Raw genomic sequence first — 24,928 nt, 5'->3', positions numbered from 1 at the left:
TTCTTTTTCTCACAGCCCGTCTTCCCTGCTCGTCCTAGCTGAAGATAAGCTTTTAGGCCCAAACTCCATCCAGGTTTCCATACTGGAGCCTTTTGCTGTTTGGGCTTCTCTCATCTCCAACACCCTTGGTCTCTGGATCTTCACTGCAGGAGCCCTTCACACTGTCTGTAGTCTCTCTGCAGTTTTCTGAGGTTCTCCCCTTTATTGCAGCCTCCCACTGCTCTTTGTAGAACTATCATCTTGATCTCTGAGCCAGGAGTGACTCATTTTGTAATCAGGATTGGTTAGCTGCAGCCCTTCTGCCCTTAAGGGGTGAGTCACTTTGTAACAGGGAGACTGATCCCAAGAGAAACTTTTAGATTAGAGAGAGAGCATTACAGTGCAGGGAAATGCTCACAAGATAGTTTAATTTTGTTAAAAAATATGCTCGTTCAAATCATCCATGACTCATTGTGGTGCATACTCTATTATTTTGATGAGATGTAATTGAATCAGAAGTTCCACTTGCAAAATAATAAGGCACATTAATCAAATTCTCACTGAGGTACTACACAGCTAATGAATTCAACACAATCTCTACAATATCAGAATTCTAACATTTCGGATGATTCTAAGACAACATCTAAAAATTACAAACTATAGTAGTACTAGGGCCCTATTTGAAATATCAACTAATTTATGTTTAGCAAATTGCAGGTAATAATCTGTAATTTTTAAGAAGACCAATTCCTACTTGTAATATCTCTTCTCTTATAACTGTTAATTTGACTAGAACTCCAGGACCAGTGTAGTGGTCCCTCACTCTCCAGTAGGTATGGAAGCCACACTGCCTCACTGTAGGGGCAATAGTCTTCGGGCTCGAGTCACCTGGGCAGGATCCGTCTAACAATAGCAACCACAAAATAATAGTCCAGGCTCCTGTCCCCAACCCAGGGTGGGGCATGCCAACGTCGTCTTTAGCCCTCAGCCCACTCAGCTGGGGCTGACACCAATTAACAGTCTGAAGCCCCTGCCCTCCGGTGGGGCCGGGTTAGCAGTAGGCTATCGCCTATGCCTGCAGGTCGAGGCAGCCAGCAAATATACATCATCTGTAGCTCTCGCCCTTTGGGCAGGGCAGAGCAGTGAGCAGGCTTCAGCCTAAGCTGGGGTTTAGGCAGCCAGCAAGCACACAGTCAATAGGCTCTAGCCCTTTTGGCATGGCAGAGAAGGGAGCAGGCTTTAGCCTGGACTTTGGGCTCAGGCAACCAGCAAACCCATACAGTCTCAGGGTTCAGGTAGGGGTGAGCGCTCACACAGTCTCGGGGACTCCAAAAGGGGTTGAGCACCCAGCAGGTAGTCTAGGGTGCTGACAGTGGTGTTCACGGAGCACAGGTCTCCTGGCCTAAGGTGAGGAGTCTGCCACCCTGAGGTTTGTGGGGCAGGGTAATGCAGGCCTGCCCTACTCCACCGTGTCCCAGCCCAGGGCCCTAGCAGTGACAGAGAGGTCTGCCACTGGGCCAGTGGGGATCCAGCAGCAACACACTGACCTAGAAGCGGTCAGCCCTGTACCCAGCCAGTCGTCAGCTGCCCCTGGGCTACTTTCTACCTCCCCAAGGTTTAGTACCTGGGTATGCACCAGTCCTCGGGCTCCTCTGGGTAGACAGCCGACGGTAGTCCTGGTAACCCCTCATCTTGGTCCGTCTCTGCCGGGGGGGCAGGGTGTGGCAGAGCGTAGATTCAGCTCCTGGGAGCCGCAGCACGCGTCCGTCTAGTCTGCTTGCTCCCACTCAACTGAGCAGCAGGGTCCTCCCTTTATACTTCCTTTCCCACCCCGGTCCTTCTGGCAAGGGGGGTGGGGCAGGTTTGGCTCCACCCACCAAGGGGAGTGCAGTGGTCCCTCACTCTCAAGTCTAGAGGGAGGCCACTCTGCCTTACTACACCGGCCAACAGAAATTCTGGAATTCTCTCAGCAGACCATTGTGACTCCCAGCTTCAAAACTCATAGCAGTCAAAGTCAGACTAGCAGCTGGTTTTTTCTTTTACTATTTAAGGCTGCAAAAACAGCAGTTTTTTGAGGATCGGAGTTTCCCTTTTCAGAATTTCAAATGAAGTTGACAATAACTTGACAATTTCACAAGAGAATAAATATGATCTTCTGGTTACTTTTAGTGAGTTTTAATGTACAGGAATTTAATCCAGTAAATCTAAGGAAAGAATAAAAGCATAATTGTTCTGATTTCTTAAAGTGTTGAAAGGTAAGGTTTGTTATTTTAACATTTACAGTTAAGTAGATAGACCATCTTCAACCAACACCTAATCACAAGAGATGTCTTCCTATAACCACTTTGTAGCATTGTTAATCTGCTATTTATATAGGAATCTGTCCTTGTTTACCCAGTTCAGCTCATCCTCCTGCCACGCAGTAGGATACTGCAAACAGGACATGTACTGCTGGTACTGCCATTCCATGTGCATGTCCTCTGGGTACTCTGCTTCCTATTGAGACACTGTGGAATAGCTATTCAGTCTTTCCCCATAGTACTGTGATGCCAATAGCATTAGCAGCATGTTAAGTGTCTTGCATGCATATTTCATCCAACTGCGTTGCAGAAAAACACCATGTAAACTCAGTTCAACCAATTTTATTGTTACTCGGTCAGATAGTGTGTCATGAACAGCTACAAAAACACAGCTCTACTTTTTCCAACGAGTAAATCTCTTATGTATTATAGGCCTGATCCAAAGTCCTTCGAACTCAATGGCACTCTCTCCACTAACTTCAATCTGGTTTCAATTAAGTCATTTAGGCCCAGATTTGCCAAGGTATTTAGGTGTTGCTGTGCTCAGAATTGTAATGCCTAACTGATTTAGGAGCCTACATTTTTTAAAGGATTTAGACACTTCAGAAGATTTAGTCTTTTGAAAATGAGACAGGCTCCTAAATCAGTCAGGCAATGCTGAGCGTAGCAACTCCTAAATGCCTTTAAAAATCTGGGCGTAAATGACTTAATTTCAAAGCTCAGTGAATGCTGAATTCCATGCTGTGAGGTGCCAGCACACATCAAGATCTCATTTATTCCTGTTACAACATGGCTCTGAAAACAATCTGAGTTGACTGTGGTTACAAGCATTAGTGTTCGTTATTTGCCGACCATCAACAGCTCTGGTCATTTGGAATTAATTCAGATTACACAGTTTTTAACTAAAAGTAAAAGAGAAGATCAAATTGTACATAATAAGAACAAGAAGTGAGAGAAGTTCATATTCTCTGTAGCTATATTAGTAAACATTAATTGAAAGTAAGTGTGACAAAGCATTAAGCACCATGCTAAGACATATTCTAACATGCACACAGAACAGGCTCACTAATATCTGTGGTGGCTTTTTGGTGGCTCTGCAGTAAACACTAGTTATTTTAACCATCTGGAAAACCAAATGAATTTGTCCTTGATGCGGTGCAATTGGGATTCTTTTGCTTCTGTAAAAATTGCCTCAGTGTGATAATTGGCCATATGAAGTGATCCACAGTAAAAAGGCTTGATCTCCAAGTAATGACAGCAACCCAAATGATGTTAAGGAATCAGCAACTGAAGTGTAAAGAACATGATATCCTGCATGCCAGTTCCCAAAGGCAATTAGAACCATTAAGCTGCTAAATGCATAATCCTCTCCCTCCTCATCCCAATTAATTTTTATTACTTCTAAGTAAGTGCACTAGTTTTTTCCTTTATGTTACAGTACATAAATAATATTCAAGTTGTAAATATCCAATATTTGTATGACTTACCAGAACGATGGTGATGCTGTTCTTCTAGGAATTCCAAATCAAGCATGAGGTCATCTTCATCCAACTCACAGGAACCCAAGTTATTCAGAACATCCTGTACATGAAAGCAAAGCAAGAGTTTAAAAAGATCAGCCTTTAACACTGAACCAGGGTACTGGGAGCTATCAAACCTAGGTGATACATCAATGGTTAGATTCAAAAATTAACAACAGGAAAGCTCTTTGAATTAATAGTCTCTGCAATACTGTGTACAACTTCAAACTACCTTCACTTTTAAGTTGTAGCAATGGTGAAACTGAATGAGAAATTAAGTACACTGCAGGATGACTGTGCCTTATGCTAGCTTTCTCCCCCCCCCCCCCCCCGCCGCCTCTTGTGATAAGACACACATTCATACAACCATGGATGACCAGTTTTTGATACGCCTCCACATGCTATGTCCTTCCATATGCACCTTATTTTAATAGCCCTATTGACATCAGCAGGATTATTTGTGGAGAAAGGTGCTACTCAGCCTGAGTAAGGGATCAGAACCTGGCCCACAGACCGGATAAACACAATAGGCCAAATTCTGCTCTCATTTAAATCCAGAGGGCCAGATGATCTCACCTGCAATTAACAGAGCTATACCTGGAAGAAAAATACTAAAATCTGGACCCAGTTTAGCAGAATAAAAATTGGCCCTATGGCTGAACTGAGCTACAGAAAAATTAAATGAACTAATAAACTAAATAAAAATTTGCCACTTCCTTTTGGCACTCTTCTTACAGGATCATGAGTATTTATATTTACATCAAAATGTGACTATTGCTATCTGTAAAATTCTGATTTTGTTCTTGTAATATCTTCTCACAGGAATATCTTTTTTGTGTTTCGGCAAAACTAAAGGTGAAGCATAAAAAAACCAGAACAGTAGTAGTTTTATCTCCAATTTAAATTAGGACTACTTATTCATGTTTTGATTTTCATACCAACAATCAATATATATTTATTGTCCTATTTATATAAGATACAAATATTGGGAAACTTAGGATAAAAAAGGAATTCGGGCAGAACTTCACAATCTGGTAAATATTTTTGTGGGTGGGCAAAGACCAAGTGAGAAAGTCAGGATCTGGGATTTCGTTACATCATTTCCCTTAGTTATTGTTTTCTTTCAAGATTTTCATATTGATTTTTGTTGTATGTTTCAGCTGCAAGTTGATACTCAGGATTTGAGACACAACACTTTTGGAAGTCATCAAGGTGAAAACCAAATTCGGGAAGTAGGACATAATAGCGCAATCTGTTGGCATCATGCTTCTGCCCCCAACACCTATCTCCATGTAGTTCAACTAAAGAACCAGTTTCTGAGAAGACCAAAAGGACTGTGGATCGAGTCCTGAAAGGACATCTGCACCCATGTAAATCTTAAATGTACTGCCTAGAACGCCTCCAAAATGTGCCTCTACCATTTACAAAGAGGCCAAGTGAACATGCTGGTGGTGTAGCCAGTGGATAGCCAGACAATTCATATTCACTTGGGTGGACTCCAGTTGGAGGGGTACAGTTTGCGTTGTCTGGTATTCTGCTGTTCCCATACCCTATGTCAGCCAACTGTGGGATACTAAGGTTAGAGACAAACTGTTGAAATTAGCTACTCCCAGAAGCACCTGAAATGTTGCTTAAAAACATAGTGAATTATCTTGCATTTTGACTCTGTGTATTTAATCTTGCGTGTCATTATTTACAATGAGAAGTATATGGGGGAAAACAGATTGATTTGAAACAAGAAGAAGAGAAAAAAGGTGATCAAGGATACGTTCAACTCCAGGCACTATTACATTCAGTATGACTAGGATAAAGCCAGACCATTCAGTTACTTGTTTAGTTGATAATATATTCTTCTAAATGAAGACAATATTTTGACAAGAAGTGCCATATTAGTGAATCTATGCCAGACAACATAATAGGCCCAATTCTACATTTCTTTTTTAATCCATGCTCAGACAAAACTCCCACTGAGGTCAACAGCAACGGTGCTAGTCTCTGAAGCACTGCAGTCCTGGGTCCAATGTATTTCGAATATGGGCCCAATTAAAGCCCATTGAAATCAATAGATAGACTCACTCGGACCTCAAGAGGCTTTTTGGTTCAGGCCCTATTTTCCTTAGGAATGTCACATTGTTATTCTAGTGCACCAGCTCATTCACCATAAGGCTCAATGTCATACAGTAGAGATCAATGTACTTTATAATAGACAGAGCAAAATAAATACAGAGAAACACATACACACAGAAGATTGGCCCAGGTACTTGATGACTTTCATGGCAAATCATTAGAGACACAATGTGCATGAGGTAATATCTTTTATTGGACCAACCTCTCCTCGTAAGAGAGACATGCTTTTGATCTTACACAGAGATCTTCTTCAGTTCTGGTAAATGTACTCAGTATGTCACAGCTAAATACAAGGTGAAATAGATTGTTTAGCATAAGTAGCGAACACATATTTCAAGGGACCATTCAAGGTGAAGTGACCCATTCACTTCTCCAGTCATAATGGGGAAAGGGTGGGGGGGAAATCTGGGGGTGAGGGAGGTAGTATGTTATATCGACTGTTGCAATAAGCCATAGATCCAATGTATCTATTCAGTCCCTGATTTTTAGTGTCTAGAAAAATTATGAATTTAAGCTTTCAGGATCATCTTTTGAAGATGTTATACATGTTTCCTTTGAGGATTAGAACAGAGGTCAGATTTAGACTGATCGCTTTAAGAAAAGTGTTCATCCACAGGTGAAATGGGTTTTTTGTCTTATTTTTCTGTGTAGGTTCATTCGAGAGCATGGTGATTGTCTTGGGGCATTTAGTGCACTGGAGGAGGAACACCACAAGTTGTGATAGCATGTGTAGGACCCAGAGATCTTGAAAGATGTGTTCTGTGGGGTGTTGATCATTGTAGCCATGGAAATACACCTACAGGTTTTGCATCTGTTGTTCTGGCAGGGCCTGGTGCCGCTTTGAATTTGTGTGTCCTGGCCTATGTGGAGCTTGCTTCTGATGATGAGCTTGAAGTTTTTGGGGGTTGTTTGAAGGCCAAAAGTGCAGACTCAGGAAAGATTCCTTTCAGGATGGGTCCCCATCAAATATGTGTTATAACTGTTTGATGATACTCTGTGTGGTTCCAGTGTGGGGTGATAGGTGACAATTAGGGGTATGTGGTTGGAGTGGGTTTGATACCACTATTGAATCAGGCTCTCTTGGGGTATTTGGGTGGCCTGTTCCATGATGCCATCTTTTTTTTCTGGTGGAGGGTCCCTGTTTGGTGAAGGTGGCTTTAAGTTTGTTAAGGTGTGTATCCTGGACTTTCTCCTCTGAACATGTTCTGGGGTATCTGAATGCCTGGCTGTAGATAACAGATTTCTTCTTGGTGAGTTTGGGGTGGTTACTAGATCTGTGAAGGTAGGTGTGGTGATCCGTGGGTTTCTTGTATATAGCCGTCTGCAGGGTTTCATTGTTTAAGCTGATTGTGGTGTCCAGGGAGTTGATGCTAATGTGGGAATAGTGCAGAGAGAGTTTAAAGGAAGGGTGGTGGTTGCTGAAGTTGTGGTGGAAATCTATGAGAGAGTTTAGGTCATCTGTCCAGAGGATGAAAATATCATCATTTTATCTCAGGTATATCATTGGTTTCATGGTGCATTTGTCCAGAAATTCTTCTTCAAGGAGGCCCTTGGAGAGATTGGCATATTGGGGAGCCATCCTAGTGTCTGTGGCTGTTCCCATGGTTTGTTGTTGCACATAAAATTATTATGGGTGAGGTTGAAATAGACGAGTTTGGCAATGTGTTTGGGGTGGGTATCTGAGAGTTGTCCATTATCTTGTAACTTCTTGCCACCTGCAGCGATGCCATAGTTGTGACGGATGTTGGTGTATAGGGAAGTGACAATGATAATGTTGAGGGAGAATGACAATATTGTGGCGTTTCTGGAGGAAGTCTGTTGTGTCCTGGAGGAAGCTGGCCCTTTGTCCGGTGAGTGGTTTGAGGATAGTTTCTCTGAGTCCTAGTATTCCTTCAGTAAGAGTGCTGTGGCCAGATATGATAGGTTTACCATAATTATTTCACTCTTTATGTTACTTCTAATCATTTCACAGTACTCTTTCTCCACATATATTGCTCCTCTCATTCCCAGCACAAGACAAGATCCTTAAATGCAAATCAGTCCTTTAAACTCAATTAGGCATTATCTTCTAGAAACATGGTATCTGTAGTACAAGGACTTCTGCCTCCCTCTCCTTATAGTGGTCTGTAGCGGGGCGGTCACCCCGCTCCAGTGTGGAAGGGGTTAAAAACAGTCCTAGGAAAGGGCGGCCCTGGGGAGCCAATTAGGAGTGGGCTTGAGGCAGCCAATCAGGGCCGGAATGGAAGTATAAGAAGGCCTAAGGGAGGAGCTGGGTCACAGTCTCTCTCCAGCCTTGGAGGGAGAAGAACTTAGCTGCCTAGGAATAGGGTATTTGAAGCAGAGCAGGGCTGGGGAAAGGCAAGAGGAGCAAGAGAGCTCGTGCCTGGCAACTCCCCAGGCTGAGGCCTTGATAAAGGCCTATGCAGGTACTGGGGCTGGGAGGTGCAGCCCGGGAATAGGCAGAAGCATCTGGTCCAACCCCCTTGCCGATGATGAGTGGCCACTACAGACTGCAGTTTGCCCCAGTGAGAAGGGGCTAGATGACGACCAGCAGTAGCCTCTGAGGCAAGGTGGAGGGGGTTCCCCTGAGAGGGAAGACCGAGAGAGTTTGGGTAATGCTGGGGCAGAACCCCAAGGTAAGGGGCACCGGGGTCCAGGAGGGACATGGGGGGGCCTGAGGCAGGTGAGACACTGGCCAGCAGAGGGCGCTCCAAGGCTGGAAAAGAGCTAATTCCCAGACGACCAGCAGGCGGCACCGCGCCAGTGAGTCTTCGACCCTGTCACATGGTCCTTCGCAGCAGCCGCAATTATCAGCCTACTTCATCGGCTGAGAGCAGAAGCTAATTGTTAATGCTGTACCTACATTTACAGATCCCAGGGGTTTAAAGTGACAACAGAGGAGTATGGAAACCTTCACCTAATTAAGAATAGGTATTGTACAGAAGGAAAATAAATATCATGCAACCATTACAATTGCCTGAAACAGAAGAACATCTTGTTCCCTTTACCTGAATGTTAAGCTGCTGGTACGTCTGCCTCATAATTACTATTTATTTTCCTCGTGCTGACAAATGTAGAATTTGCTACATGAGTTTTGTGCTATGGAGTGCCAAGCATAAAAATAAAAATAATGAAAAAGCTGTTACATGGATTTACTGTACTATGTTACCGGACACTAATGTGGACGTAAACTCACTCCGAGCCCAAGAACTGTATTGTTACAAACCAGAAAATACTAGCCTAAAAAAACCTTGCACACTATTAAATTGAAAGAAAAAAGGAGGAAATATTGCAGCTGATCACAAAACACACATCGCTTGATGCCAGACATTGTTAACACATTTAAATAGTTGTTGGAACTCATTAAAAATTGGAGACTGAAAATCCCACTGGAGCAGGGGTGGGCAAACTTTTTGGCCCTAGCACCACATCACGTACAGAAATTGTATGGAGGGCCAGGTAGGGAAGGCTGGGGGAGGCTATGCCTCCCCAAACAGTGAGGCGTGGCTTGGCCCCCACCCCCATTCCAGCCCCCCAGAACTCCCACCCCCATTCAACTCCCCCTGCTTCCCACCCCTGACTACCCCCAGGACTCCTGCTCCCTACCCCTTGACCGCCCCCCTGCATCCTCCCCGCCCCATCCAACCCTCCCTGCTCTCCCCGCCCTACGTTACCTGTGGGGTGGGGGAAAGAGGGGCTCAGTCCTTTCCCTGTGCATTTCCCCTGCTCGTTTGGCTGCTTTTCCTGGCAGTCGAGCAGGGCTCGCTCTCTGTCTGGGCTTGGCTGCTGGGGACAGGGGCCAAGCATGCCGGAGGTGGAGTGGGGCCCTGGTTTGCTCTTCCCCAGTCCCCAGCAGAAGGGCCCAGGCTCCTTAACCACCCCCCCGCAACCTCCCCTTCTCCTCGCCTCCCCCCCAGAACTCCCGCTGACCGCACTGCCCTGGATGCCCAGGTCTGGCCGCGCTACAGCCGTGCTGCCCGGCCGGAGCTGCATTCACACTGCCAAGGTGCTGGGGGAACTGTGACTGCGAGGGAGGCAGGGAGGGGCCAGGGACTAGCCTCCATCCCGCTCACCATGCTGCTGGGGAGTTGGGCTGGCTCCTCTGCAAGCCTTTCCTGACCCCGCTCCCTGGCAGGAGCTCGGGGGCCAGAGGGTAGGGTCCTGCAGGACGGATGTGGCCCGCGGGCTGTAGTTTGCCCCCCTCTGCACTAGAGGTATGTAGACATCTTGCAACACCGAAATACATTTTAACATCTTTTCCTTATGGACACTTGTGAAAATTTTACCCCTGGACCTTTCAGAAATTCCAGGATCACAGACTGGTATGACAAAAATATTAAAACTTGGCTGTCTATCACTATTATTATTTGCATTGCACGAGGGGCACCAATCAAAGATTAGGACCAATTGTGCAAAGTTCTACACAGACACACAATGAAAAGGGAACCTAAATAGAAGTGGGCTAAAGTTCTTTTAGATACCGTAGTTTGAACATTTTTTATCAAAAATGATATTGAAGTACCCTGTAGCATATCTGCAAGATACAGTGATTCAGTACTGTTCACACACAATGTTTTTTTTAAAATGTTGTAGTAACAAACTTTAAAAGACTACAAGAACAATCCATGCAGTTCTTAAAAAGCATCTTAAAGTATTTAATGACAAAAGCTGGTTAATATACTGCATATGTTAAAAGGAAAAAACCAAACAACTACAATGTATGAACTTGAATAAGCAGCCCAGAATGCATTCGACAAACATCTTAAATCACATAAAATGAGAACACAAAACTCAATAATCCCCTAGCCCAAAGACAGCAGCTAATCTGTTGGTATCCGCAGCAAATATGTTGAGATGGCATTAATACATCCTAAGTATAAAATAAAACATGTGAAATTGCAGCCAGATTCTGTTTCAGACTTTAAAAATGCCCATGCTCCATTTATGGGGGTACCTAGTGAATATATACTATGTGCTAACCTCACATCTCAAAGAGACATTCTGCAGTATCATGGTTTTACTAACGTAATTATATAAAGCCAAAGTCATGCATAATGGAAAATGGAGCACAGAATCATCATAGTTTATGGCTGAGGAGTATATCAAAGTAAATGCAACACTAAAAGAGTGAACTTTTACAAAACAAATATTCATAACCGCAGTAAGTATATCTGATTATAGACATTAAATTGGGACATTTAGAACCTAAATCAACTGGGGGCATTTAATTTGCACTGGTTTTACACAATCATGCTAAACAAGAGTTCTTACGTGCAGTGTTGTCAGAGCCGCGTCAGTCCCAGGAAGGGACTAGAAAGACAATGTGGGAGAGGTAATATATTTATTGGATTAACTTTTGCTGGTGAAAGAGACAAGCTTTTGAGTTTATGCAGAGTTCTTCTTCAGATCTCTCTCACCAACAGAAGTTGGTCCAATACAAGATATTACCTCAACCATCTTGTCTCTCTAAGAGTTTGTGTAAAACTTCGGTCACAGAGACCCCCTTGGGACCGTTACCTGATGTGCTGAAACTACCTCTGAGCCCGTTTTCCCTGCCACTGTGGGACTCCAGAACCCTGTCTTGTTGAGCCAGACATGCTAGTTTGCAACAACACAGACCCAGGTCTGGTCCACGCTCCCAAAACTTCAGGCTTTAACTGAAAACCACTCAGCAGGTTACCTATCTCCAGCACCCAGTCACCCAGTTCCCAATGGGATCCAAAACCCAAATAAATCCGTTTTACTCTGTATAAAGCTTATAGAGGGTAAACTCATGCATTGTCCACCCTCTATAACACTGATAGAGAGATATGCACAGTTGTTTGCTCCCACAGGTATTAATCGCTTACTTGGGTTAATTAATAAACAAAAGTGATGTTATTAAGTATAAAAAGTAGGATTTAAGTGGTTTCAAGTAATAACCAACAGAACAAAGTAAGTTACCAAGCAAAATAAAAAAAACCATGCAAGTCTAAGCCTAATACATTTAAGAAACTAAATACAGGTAAATCTCACCCTCAGAGATGTTCCAATACTCTTCTTTCACAGACTAGACTCCTTCTTAGTCTGGGCCCAATCCTTTCCCCGGTACAGTTCTTGTTAGTTCCAGCTCAGGTGGTAACTAGGGGATTTCTCATGACTGGCAGCATTTTTGTTCTGTTCCACCCCCGTTATATCTTTGGCACATTTGGTACATTCATACAATTAGGATGAACACACTCAGTAGATCAAAAGCTTTGTAATGATACCTTACAAGAGACCTTTTGCACGAAGCATATTCCAGTTACATTATATTCACACTCATTAGCATATTTCCATAAAACATATGGAATGCAACGTCACAGAGTTCTTATAGCATTTGTAGGAACTTCAGGCCTTGCCTGTATTTATAAACATGACCTACTGAGAGAAAGTCTTTTGAAGCTTAGCTAGGGTCCAGATCAACACCCTGTAGAAAATGAGACTGCAAACTCCCACAAGGGTCTCCTTGCAGATCCTTCTGTGAGGGACATGGACTCCTCACTCAAAGGATTTGTACCCCAGAAACAGTGTCTCAGGGGATCCATCTGCATGAAGGCCTTCTGTGATAGTTTCTGAACCCCTAAATCTTCTCTAGTGCTAATCAATCCCCCACTGATCACTGCATATCACCAAGTGCTGATCTAACCACCACAGAAACAACTACTGCAAGTACATGTTGCAAGCAGTTCTCCACTCAAAACTCATCCTATTCATCCTAGTCATCACGAATGACATACAAACACACACACACTCCCCAACCAGCCTGTGGTGGAGAAACAATGAACTAGAACTGTAGTAGTAAAGAATGAGGAGTATCACCCAGGTAAAAGCAGCATGACACAGGCAAGCCACTACCTTGGTTCCAATAAAAAAGGAGTAACGCTCCCATGCAGCTTCTCCCACCTCTTGCACTGGAGCTCAAGGTAAGAGTTGCTTTGGAAGATAGTGAGCACCTGTGGGACTGTAGAGCTCCACAGCATCATAGGGTTAGGCTGAACTCCAAGATGGGGAGCTTCTTCATTTACATTCCAATCACGTTAACTTGTTTGCTTCTCTGTTATCATCACAGACCTTTGAGGAAAAACTCTTGCTGATAATATTTTTTTCCAGCCAGTCATTTCACAAGAATGTAAAATCGGACACAAGAGCATACCCAACAGGGCAGATAACATGTAAGCACATCAGTAACGTTCCCAGTGCCACCCTACAGGCATTTTTGATAAAGGTTGGGAAGGGAAATAGACACACAGTGAGGAGAAGTGACTTGCCCAAGGTAACACAGCAGGTCTGCACCTGAGCATTGAATGGAAGCCTGCTATCCTGATTTCTATTCCTGCACCATATCCATTAGATTATGCTACCTTGAGAACTCCCTTTTTTGGTGCAGGGAACAGAAGTTCTAGATTTATTTATTATTTTTTTTAAACTTTAAGATTTTTTAACCTTCCCCATCATGGTCAATTATGTCCCAGGAGAGGAATAACACTAGTTTTTAAAAAAAAAAAAAAAAAAAAAAAACACGCAAAAGAGGCCTTAACTGTACTTTAATTCAATCCTGTGTTTCAATGCTTTGTTACGTTAAGAAAAAGAAATGAAACCTCTCACCAATGTTCTAGGGAAATGCTGATTGTCTATTAATGCTGACGTATAATTTATTTATTCCAGAAGGCCTAATCATTTTGTGAAGAGACAAGCTCTCCAACAAAAAAAGTTTAATAAAATTCTCCACTGACTTTTGATCTCAGAAGCTTAAAAAGAACTTTCCTACTTCCATGTCTCTGTTTTGCATTTGAATTTTCCCTCCTTCTTCAGTTAGAATGGGGCTAAAATTAATAAGTGCTTTAGTTTATCAACTTCAGTTTATCTCTAGCCATTCCTTATGCCAGAACATCTGTTTCTCCGTAACAGTACCAATAATTTCAGCACAGCTCTGGGCATACTGTTGGTTCAGTAATTACTGCAGTGAGACACCCAATAGCAAGCCAATCACTGAAGTCTACATTCAGTCCTCATTTGGGTAGAACTCACATTTGACCCAGCAATACTGGATTTGGAAGGCTTTAGATTGGGATTTTCAAACCCATTACTATTTTAGGACTAAGGACTTGTCTACACTGTGCCACATTCTGGACTACAGGGGTGTGAACTGCAGAACCACGCCAAAGTGGTGCAACCTAAGTGCCCCGTGGATACAAAAAGTTACTTGGGTATATGTCTACACGGCAATTAAAAATCCGTGGCTAGCCCATGCCAGCTGACTCAGGCTTGCAGGGCTTAGGCTGTGGGGCTGTTTAACCGCAGTGTAGTCTTCCATTGTTGGCATGGGTTGGAGCCTGGGCTCTAGGACCCTGCAAGGTGGGAGGGTCCCAGAGCTCGGGCTACAGCCCAAGCCGGAATGTCTACATCTCAATTAAACAGCCCTGCAGCTCAAGCCACATGAGCCTGAGACAGCTGGCACAGGCCAGCCACGGATGTCTAACTACAGTGTAGACATACCCTTAGTTTGCATTAATGTAGTCCTCTTTCAAAGAGTATGAGGCATCCACATGAGGCAGTTAGATCGCAAGACTTTGGTGCACGATGCAATTCACACTCTCATAGTCCACACTGTGGCACAGTATAGACATGGCCGCTATTACAGTAGTATCTGAGCACCTCACAACGTTTAATGTATTTATCCTCGTGACAGTCCGATGGTGTATGCAGGTATTACCATCCCTATTTTACAAATGGGGAACTGAGGCACAGAGAAGTGAAGTGACTTGTCCAAGGTCACACAGGAAGTCTGTGGCATAACAGGGAATTCAACTCAGGTCTCCCAGTCTGATGTCCTAACCAGTGGGCATTCCTTCCTCTCCTAAGGGAGTTTTACTCTTCAGTGGGAAAACAGGTATACCAACCCTGAGCACTTCAGAAAACCTGTCTATATTTTTATCTCTTTTGTCATGTCCTACAAAAATAGTGTCTCTAACCATCTTTAACAATGTTCTTAGTAATGTAGCCAGAGCAGGGAGGAAGGCAGAGTGTCCATATTACTTAGTAGGTAGCTAAGGAAGGAGACATACATGTGCATGGACCTATTCAGTCACTCTTCTGCTTGTGTCTCCTGAGAAAGATCTAGGTATTTGCTGTCTAGGTATTTTGGTGGAGGGGTTCATGTTCTGTAATTTAATTATTTACAGACGTGTCACTTCTGGTAACTTTAAAAAGTTTCTCTAACAGTTTCTTACTTATGGATGTTAGATTAGGTATTTTGTTTCTAGCTCTAACAGGATACACTGGTATAGTTATTTAGGCAAATGGATAGCCAATAATTTAAAATAATGGTGTATTAGTATTTTGGATAAAATGGCCCCCATACATGCCTCAGTTCAGACTACTTCTCAACAATCACCTTAACGTACATAATCAGAATGGAGTATACATTCAAAAAATATTTCTAGGTATCTGAAGGCCTTGCCTATTCATTTGGAACTATTTTTGTTATTATTGAAAATTCTGTACAACAAGAGAAATTATCCAACTGTCCTTTTTTCATCCTATTGATAGAGGTCACATCCAAAGTTCTTTGACTTCAATAGGTTTTAGATCAGGTCCAGACTTCTTAAACTAAGAAATATTAGCTAAAGATGGTTTCATTCTAGCAAGGGCTACATGCAGTGATTTTTGAAGACAGCTGAGTATTGGACAAGTGGCTTCCTGCAGCCAGTAGGTTTTTTGAAAGCTTTGGCCAAGTTACTTAATACAGTGTGTTTTCTCAAATGTTTTTGCCAGATGACATTAAGGTAATACAGGGCTTAAAGCCAAACACAATTCTAAAACAAAGATTACAAGCTTTTCGGGACAAGGCCTGTCTTATTAGTAAGTGATTGTACAGTGCCTAACACAAAGGAGCCATCTCTGATTGGAGCCATTAAGCATTCCTGAATTACAAATGATAAATAATTCCTTCTGTAGAGAAGCACTCTGAACCCATCAATTACTGACCCCGTTTCCAATTTACATATTTTATTATGGACATACAAAAGTCGCTATTATTATAATTGCACTCATTTAAAATTAATATTTTATTTATAGATGATAAACACAGCCCACGTATAAGTGCACAAATATTCATCAAACATATTAATGTAATAATCCTATTTAATTCCCAAATAACCAGTGAACTAAATAAAACCACACACAAAATCAAGTCAACATAATTTACAAACTCAGGCAGAATGAAGCAATTTAGGGCTGGATATCCACAAATAGTACTGTATATGAGACTCAGATTTGCACTTCACTTTAGTAGACCAATCTGAAAATTATAAAAATTCCAAATGAAACTATTACTTTGTTACAATTTTATCTTCAATCTGAGTTTCGTAGACTTCATACTCCTAAAACAACATGGTTAAAAGCATACAATGATGTCCTAATGGTGGCGGACACAGATTCTCTGTCTTTATTGGTGTCTTTGGCATTTCTAGAAGCATTCAGCAATGCAGCTAAGTGCAGTCCATTCTGATTGCTTTTCAGCTGGTTATTTTCTTTCGTATTAGTGCTGGTGTCTACGGGGAGATTTAGGTCTGATCAATTTTGTTCTCAAAACAAGTGGGCTTTGTTCTGTTACCGTTGCATGTGTGTGTGTTGTGTGAATGTATGCACACACACACACACACACACAGAGCTGTTGGACCTGTCATCCTTCAGTATGATCCAAGGTTCTTTTATGTAGATGACATAGATTGCCATCTAATTATAGCAATACCATAACAGTCTTGACTATTGCTTGGGTGATATTAAGCATTTCAATAGCAAGCAATTTAATGAAGCAACATCCATTTAAGAGCTGAAGTTTAACAACTTTTTCATAGAGATCTGCTGCGCATCACTCTGCTTCTGACAGTTAACTTTGGTTATATGTTAATATGACTTTACCATCCTGGAACATGAAGACCTGGGTTATAACATTACATTTTGATTTATTTATTTTTTTTGTAAGCATTTTGCATATGTAATCAATAAGGCTTCTGTGTATTATCGACATAATACTGTCAGATTGAGACCTTTGCTCGATAAAAAGATAATGGAGAGGTAAATTAATACTTTGTTCTAAAATCAATTTTTGCATTTCTTTGTTTTTGTTTCTTCCATTAAGAAACTGCTGCTGATAGAACACTCATTGCTGTCAGAGGTCTTACTGAATCTGGATTATCTGATCACATTGATATCCTTTTGAAATCTCTTGTTTGATTTCAAGCAAAATACTTTATTCTTCAGAAATCAAAATTCCCACAGACATCCATGGGACTCTGAAGCACATCAGGAATGATGTGATTGAGACTATAGGACCAGATTTTCAAAGGTCTTTAAGCATCTACTGGGATTTTCAAAAGTGCCTCAGTGAGTTGGGTGCCTGAATCCCATTGATTTCAATGGTAGGAAAATTTCCTGGACTTTAACAAGTCTTAGGAGCCTAACTGCCTAATTTCCTTTTGAAAATGGGACATGGACCCATTCTAAAATTTTCCCTTAGCTCAGAAATATTTTGACATATACGTAGGTACCCAGAGTATCTTTCCAGTTATTTTTCTTGGGTTCTTGTTTCTAGTCATTTTCTGCACACAGATTCCCCAATATACATTGGAGATTCTAGGCTTTTCTGTTTATGGCCTTTGATTATGGAATTGGCTTCTCACATTCAGAAAAATTACTGACTCAGTTACTGAAAGTAAAAAAAATTACAGACTGAATGCTGGCACTAAACAAAGAGTATTGTATTATATTATTACTATAAAATTCAGCTTGTGGATATAAATTGTAAAATAAATTATCAATGCAAATGACACAAACCAGGGCAAGAGCTGAAGCACAGCTTTCTGTCTGTGCTGGGGGAAAATGTGGAGGATACTATTTGGGGATAAAATTTTCAAGGGTTGGGAGAAGACTCTCTGGAGAGAGTAAATGGGTTCTTGTCAAAAAAATGTACAGACAGCAGAACACACATCTATTTATATGTGGTTGTAATTTATGTGGTGCCAGAAAATAAGATTAGAATTAATCATTTATAGTTAAGGTCTGAAATTGTTTGCAGGGATTGCTAGCAGCTAGTACTTCATCAAGACTGTAACCAGCTAAGAAATGTGGCACACAATCTGCATTAGGAAAAAATCTGACATACTAAAAGGAAAATATTAAGCTATTTAAAGGATTATTAATGCTGAGAATCATAACTGAATAATTCATGGACATAATGAAGTAATTCCCCTTCTGCCCTCTCACACATACTTCAAAAAGAAAATACAAATACAAATAACCCAGTAAACGGAAAGAATATTTAAAAACGCAGAATACTTTGCCAACATTCTACAAATCTCTGTATCTAATGTAAAGCTTTTGGATATCTTTTATATACCATGAGCAGCTTCCTCTTCTGAATAGAGCCATCCAATAATCATATTATTTCTTAGTGGTATATAAGATACTCTAAAAAGGAAACAATAAATCTTGTAATAGTTCGTAAGCAATTTTTCTATGGTCGACTAACATGCAGAAACAATTTATACAATAAATGAGTGTGAATTTAAGACCAATGAAGAAGAAATTCCAAAACTACCTGTGAAAGGAATTGCCTAAATACATGGCTTAGAGTCATCTTAACTTCTGTTCATATCTGTTTTCACCTGTGATTTGCCTGTATAATGGTAATGCATTATTTTCTATCTTATTCTCCTATCTCCCCTATGATTTTGTTTGTTCTTTGGATGATTACTGCACTTTAAATGGAAGATTCCATTGACCCAACATCTAAAGTTCTTTTTCTTGATTGGTTACAGTTAATTCAAATTATTCCATCTAATGTGTGCTACTTTGCATTTGTCAATGCTAAATTTAATCTTCCATGGTGCTCCCCATTCACCTCACCCATCACAGACCACGTCACTGAATTGAATGGGAAATTTTACCACTGGATTCAATAGACGGAGGAGCAGGCCCTAAATATAAGGAATATTAATCTATAACTCATTTTGAGAGAGACATTTTGCTTTTTATGGACATGGAGTTTATGTGCGGGCAACTCCAAGGAATCAGGCAAATAGTTCAGTCTATTTTATGTTCTCATTAGTATCTTCAAAAAGATTCCTGGTTCCAGTCAATCCATAGTTAAGAATCAGGTCTTGACAGAGCTGATCAAGACACCAATCACATAAGACTGCATTAATCACGGATCATCAAGCTAAAAGCAATGTTAACATCATTACAGTGATGTGTGTACTGCTGTGTGCCAACAAGATTGAGATTTGACTCCTATCCCCCATAAATAAGAAAAATGAAAATTCAGTCAGAAAAGAACTGTTTCAAGCCACATTCTAAGATGATTCCAGAGCACTTGAGCTTTTTCATTGTGCTTCTTTTAAAAATCACAACAATCACATTCTTTGTGGTATCAAAGATAAAGTAAACCCTTTTCATGCATAAATCTGGGTCTGCTAAATATTTTCAGCTACAAAGTCACAGGAGACACTGGGCTAGTTTCTTTGGCACCTAACTGCCACTTCAGCCAACTAAATCCCAGCATCAGGCCTCAATGACCCGCTCAGCTGCCCTCGCAGGAGCCTAAACTTGCTTGGTGCCTATTTTTTTTCAGTAAATATTTCCTCAAGTGCATATGTTTCTGCCTCTGAACATGTGCACTGCAGCCCCGCACCAGGTGTCCAGACACCTAAGCCCCAGAGCAATTCATGAACCCGTGGAAGATAGAGGAAAGCCTATCATTCCTGTGGGGCCTGATTTGTTAAGTGTAATCAGAGCTTGCCTACTGCATCAGGGCAGTATAGATGAGCTTATATAAAAGGGGGGCAGGGCTGAGGGAGCCCCACTTCAGACTATCCCATAGCCCAGTGGCTAGAGCGCTCATCTGAGAGATGGCAGATCCCTGTTCAAATCCCCTCTCCCCTCAGGTAGAGAAGGGGATTTGAGCTGAGGTTCTCTCACATCTCAGGTGAATACTCTAACCGTTGAGCTAAAAGTTTGAGGGGAGAGGCTCCTGTCCCGTGACTTTTTGCAAAAACGGCAGAGGAACCTGTCGTGAATGTGAGGGGAGGGGTGGCCACCTTTCTGTACACAGAACTATGGAATCCCTCCTGGCTGGAGGCAGGGACCTTTCACCTGTGGAGGGTTGGGAAGCTGGGATGGCCTCACTGGCACCTGACCAAAGTGACCAATGAGGAGACAAGATACTTTCAAAGCTGCAGAAGGGGAAACAAAGGGTCTGTCTGTGGGATGCTTTTGCCGGGAACAGACAGGAATGCAGCTCAGAATCCCTGTAAAAAGTTAGTAAGTAATCTAGCTAGAAATGCGTTAGATTCCTTTTGTTTAATGGCTGGTAAAATAGCTGTGCTGAATGGAATGTATACTCCTGTTTTTGTGTCTTTTTGTAACTTAAGGTTTTGCCTGGAGAGATTCTCTAGGTTTTGAATTTGATTATCCTGTAAGGTATTTACCATCCTGATTTTTACAGAGGTGATTCTTTTACTTTTTCTTTAATTAAAATTCTTCTTTTAAGATCCTGATTGCTTTTTCATTGTTCTTAAAATCCAAGGGTTTGGGTCTGTGTTCACCTCTGCAAATTGGTGAGGATTTTTATCAAGCCTTTCCCAGGAAAAGGGGTGTAGAGCTTGCGGGGATATTTTGGGGGGAAGATGTCTCCAAGTGGGCTCTTTCCCTGTTCTTTATTTAACACGCTTGGTGGTGGCAGCATAGGGTTCAAGGACAAGGCAAAGTTTGAGGAAGTTTTTAACCTAAGCTGGTAAAAATAAGCTTAGGGGGTCTTTCATGCAGGTCCCCACATCTGTACCCTAGAGTTCAGAATGGGGAAGGAACCTTGACAGCACCTAATTCAAAGACACATTTTACAGTTGAGAATCTCAAGCAGAGGGAGGCACCTCCCTGCAGCCCTGAGGTAGGTGCCTATCTCGGAGAGAGGAGCAGGGCTTAGCATATACCCACACGTCTTGTCTTGGCATTTTCTATTAGCTACCTTAGACAAGGAGCCGCCTAGCGTGCTGGTTTTTATGAATCCCATTCTAAGGTGCAGGTTTCAGAGTAGCAGTCGTGTTAGTCTGTATTCGCAAAAAGAAAAGGAGTACTTGTGGCACCTTAGAGACTAACCAATTCTAAGTGCCTCTCTCTTCCCATTCATTATATAGAGAGCCTAGGCACCAAACTCAGGTATGGTGAATCCGAATGATTTTCTTGGTGCCTAAAAGTTTGTTTCTTTTGTGAATCTAGCCCTCACTTCTTACTTTGATAACAACAAACCACATAAGAATGCAGTCAAAGGCTCAGATTCTTTGAAAAACCACACAGTGAAGTTTAAAATGATCAAATAAAACCTGGTTTAATTGCTTTTCTACCATAAAAAGGAATATATCAGCAGCATGTAATTTGCTTTGTGGATCAGTTAATGTTTTTACAGCTGCCGTAATATGTAACGCACCATGTATGTGCATAAGTAAAGGTATTACCATATGGGTTGGAAAAAATTTTCCACATGTATAGTGCCAAGTTTCACATCCAAAGACAAAACAAGCTCCTTCAGTATTCTCTATCCTGCATTTCAACAGAATACAATCTTAACTGCAGACTTCTATGTAAGTTACATTTATACTGGAAGTTTGTGGACCACAGATAATCTAAAAGATTATTCCAAGGATTGGTCAGCCAAGCAAAACAACTTAGACCAAATATGTCTCTTTTCTACTAAACATTCTGCCAGTTCAGATTGCATTTTGTTGTCTGTAAAATAAATGGCCATGAAGCAACAAGTATATCACACCTGCTTTTTGGACAGGACAGGCCTAGAGATGGTGACCTATTCACATCAAACAGGTTTTTGATGATTTTTTTCCTATTTGTTGTTTAGAATTTGTTCATTACCGGAAATTACTGAACAAATGTTTCATGGACAAACTTCAGTCTCTGCACTGCTTATAAACTATATTTGCCATGTGTGTTTGATCTGTCACCCTAGTAACAGGGTATTCTATCGGATCCCTAATTGGCCGAGTGAAACTATAACAAGGATGAGGGTGACATGATTAAGTCTCTTAGAGAGAGCGTGTAAACCATGTGTGAACTCAGAAATTAGGTCCGCCAGATTAGAGAATTTTTAGGACGTATACATATTTTTCTTTATTTATTCAATTAGACTATTGTAAAATTGTATGCTGGACCACAATTGAAATGAATCGGCATTGTAATTGTATGTAACGTTCCAAACACGAAAGGTACAGTCAGATTCTTGTCTGGATTATTTAATGTCTCCTGTTTCAGGGCTCTAGCCAAGGGCTGCATGTGATCCTATCAGTGAGGGATATAGTCATGTACCCTTGTCCATCCTAGTGATCGTGTAAGTGCCAAGAGTATGTCTCATGGTTTTGGGAACCCAGTTCTTCCCTGTGATGATGCCATATTCTCGTTGAACACCATACAGATCATGGAACACCAGCTGCATTGATTGAATTTTCTGTCATGGTAACCAAGAAATTAGCAGATGTAGTGTGTGCGCACCTGCACAGAGCTAGCTGGGAAGGTTGTGGTCGAATACACCTAAAACCAAAGTCAGGGCTTCAGCCAGTAATCTGGGCAACATTTAAACAAAGATATCTGGGGTTTTTTCAATTGTCTTAATTGGAAGAGAGAGTGAAATAAACAGAACTATCTTTTACTGCCGAACAGCACACACAATGAAAAAGGGACGGAATGGTGACTCTGGGTCGGGGATGTCTGGCAAAGGGGACACATTTAGGCCCCCTGGAGACAACTGAGACAATCTTAACATAGGCACCACCCGCATAGCTCATTGTCACAACCTGTCACCAATTCTAGTGGCAAACCATGGCCATCCATTTTCAAGAAAGAGCATTCTTTTTTGGACAAACTGACAGGGCAAACTTCTGCTACTACTGATTATCAAATCACTTTGATTTAGCAAACAAATTAAATTTTCACTATGGGCCATTTCAAGCACAAATCCAGGTTTTCTCACCCCCCCCCCCCCAAAACACACACACACAAACTCACTCTCCTGCTGGTAATAGCTTTTCCAAAGTGACCACTCTCCCTACAATGTGCATGATAATCAAGGTGGGCCATTTCCAGCATGAATCCAAGTTTAACCAGAACGTCTGGGGGGGAGGGGTAGGAAAAAACAAGGGGAAATAGGCTACCTTGCATAATGACTTAGCCACTCCTTGTCTCTATTTAAGCCTAAATTAATAGTATCCAATTTGCAAATGAATTCCAATTCAGCAGTTTCTCGCTGGAGTCTGGATTTGAAGTTTTTAAGATAGCGACCTTTATGTCTGTAATTGCGTGACCAGAGAGATTGAAGTGTTCTCCGACTGGTTTATGAATGTTATAATTCTTGACATCTGATTTGTGTCCATTTATTCTTTTACGTAGAGACTGTCCAGTTTGACCAATGTACATGGCAGAGGGGCATTGCTGGCACATGATGGCATATATCACACTGGTGGATGTGCAGGTGAACGAGCCTCTGATAGCGTGGCTGATGTTATTAGGCCCTGTGATGGTGTCCCCTGAATAGATATGTGGGCACAGCTGGCAACGGGCTTTGTTGCAAGGATAGATTCCTGGGTTAGTGGTTCTGTTGTGTGGTATGTTGTTGGTGGTGAGTATTTGCTTCAGGTTGTGGGGCTGTCTGTAGGCAAGGACTGGCCTGTCTCCCAAGATTTGTGAGAGTGTTGGGTCATCCTTCAGGATAGGTTGTAGATCCTTAATAATGCGTTGGAGGGGTTTTAGTTGGGGGCTGAAGGTGACGGCTAGTGGCGTTCTGTTATTTTCTTTGTTAGGCCTGTCCTGTAGTAGGTGACTTCTGGGAACTCTTCTGGCTCTATCAATCTGTTTCTTCACTTCCGCAGGTGGGTATTGTAGTTGTAAGAATGCTTGATAGAGATCTTGTAGGTGTTTGTCTCTGTCTGAAGGGCTGGAGCAAATGTGGTTGTATCGCAGAGCTTGGCTGTAGACGATGGATCGTGTGGTGTGGTCAGGGTGAAAGCTGGAGGCATGAAGGTAGGAATAGCAGTCAGTAGGTTTCCGGTATAGGGTGGTGTTTATGTGACTATTACCAGCAGGAGAGTGATTTTGTGTGTGTGGTTTTTGGAAAAAAAAAAAAAAAAAGGGGGGGGGGGGGGGAGGTGAGAAAACCTGGATTTGTGCCGGAAATGGCCCACCTTGATTATCATACACATTGTAAAGAGAGTGGTCACTTTGGATGGGCTATTACCAGCAGGAGAGTGAGTTTGTGGGGCGGGGGAGGGGGCGGAGGGTGAGAAAACCTGGATTTGTGCTGGAAATGGCCCAACTTGATTATCATACACATTGTAAGGAGAGTGATCACTTTAGATAAGCTATTACCAGCAGGAGAGTGGGGTGGGAGGAGGTATTGTTCGATGGTCTCTGTGTATATAATCTCTTCTGCAGTTTCCACAGTATGCATCTGATGAAGAGAGCTGTACCTCACGAAAGCTTATGCTCAAATAAATTGGTTAGTCTCTAAGGTGCCACAAGTACTCCTTTTCTTTTTGCGAATACAGACTAACACGGCTGTTACTCTGAAACCTATAGAATATTGTACATTCTTCTACACGTGTTTAAATTAATACAATTGCTTCCCCCTGAAAACTGGCAAAAGGAAGAGCCCCTCGCTCTCCCCTCACCCCGCCTCCCCAATAAGTAATTGAACGCTGAGACTTCTGTTTTTAATGCTAGTTTCTAGTCTGTAACATTGTTTGCTTTCTTGGTTATAAATTACTGAAAACAGTGGCTTGTACATGAAACTGCAAGTGATCCTTGACTACAGCATTGTTAATGCAATACCATAATAGATATGCTGTTGCTAATATTATTTGAATTCTGTTTCCATGGTAACTTGGACCTATAACAGTTTCACTGGTAAACAGGGGTTTAAAT

General features: G+C 41.9%; 1 protein-coding gene across 9 annotated transcripts in view; it reads right to left on the bottom strand.

Annotated features, from left to right (window-relative positions):
* The window catches only part of CCSER1 (coiled-coil serine rich protein 1), a 1,062,049-nt gene that overhangs the window by 856,600 nt on the left and 180,521 nt on the right, over positions 1–24,928 (bottom strand). For all 9 annotated transcript variants that reach the window (XM_073340691.1, XM_073340694.1, XM_073340695.1 and 6 more), the window contains exon 4: positions 3,767–3,860. In XM_073340691.1, coding sequence (XP_073196792.1) covers positions 3,767–3,860 — 94 coding nt within the window. The remainder of the gene's footprint in view (positions 1–3,766; positions 3,861–24,928) is intronic.

The sequence above is a fragment of the Lepidochelys kempii genome, chromosome 4 (genome assembly GCF_965140265.1).
Source record: "Lepidochelys kempii isolate rLepKem1 chromosome 4, rLepKem1.hap2, whole genome shotgun sequence".
Classification (NCBI taxonomy): Eukaryota; Metazoa; Chordata; order Testudines; family Cheloniidae; genus Lepidochelys; species Lepidochelys kempii.
Note: the sequence above shows the minus strand (reverse complement) of the source record. Positions and strands in the feature narration are given on the sequence as shown.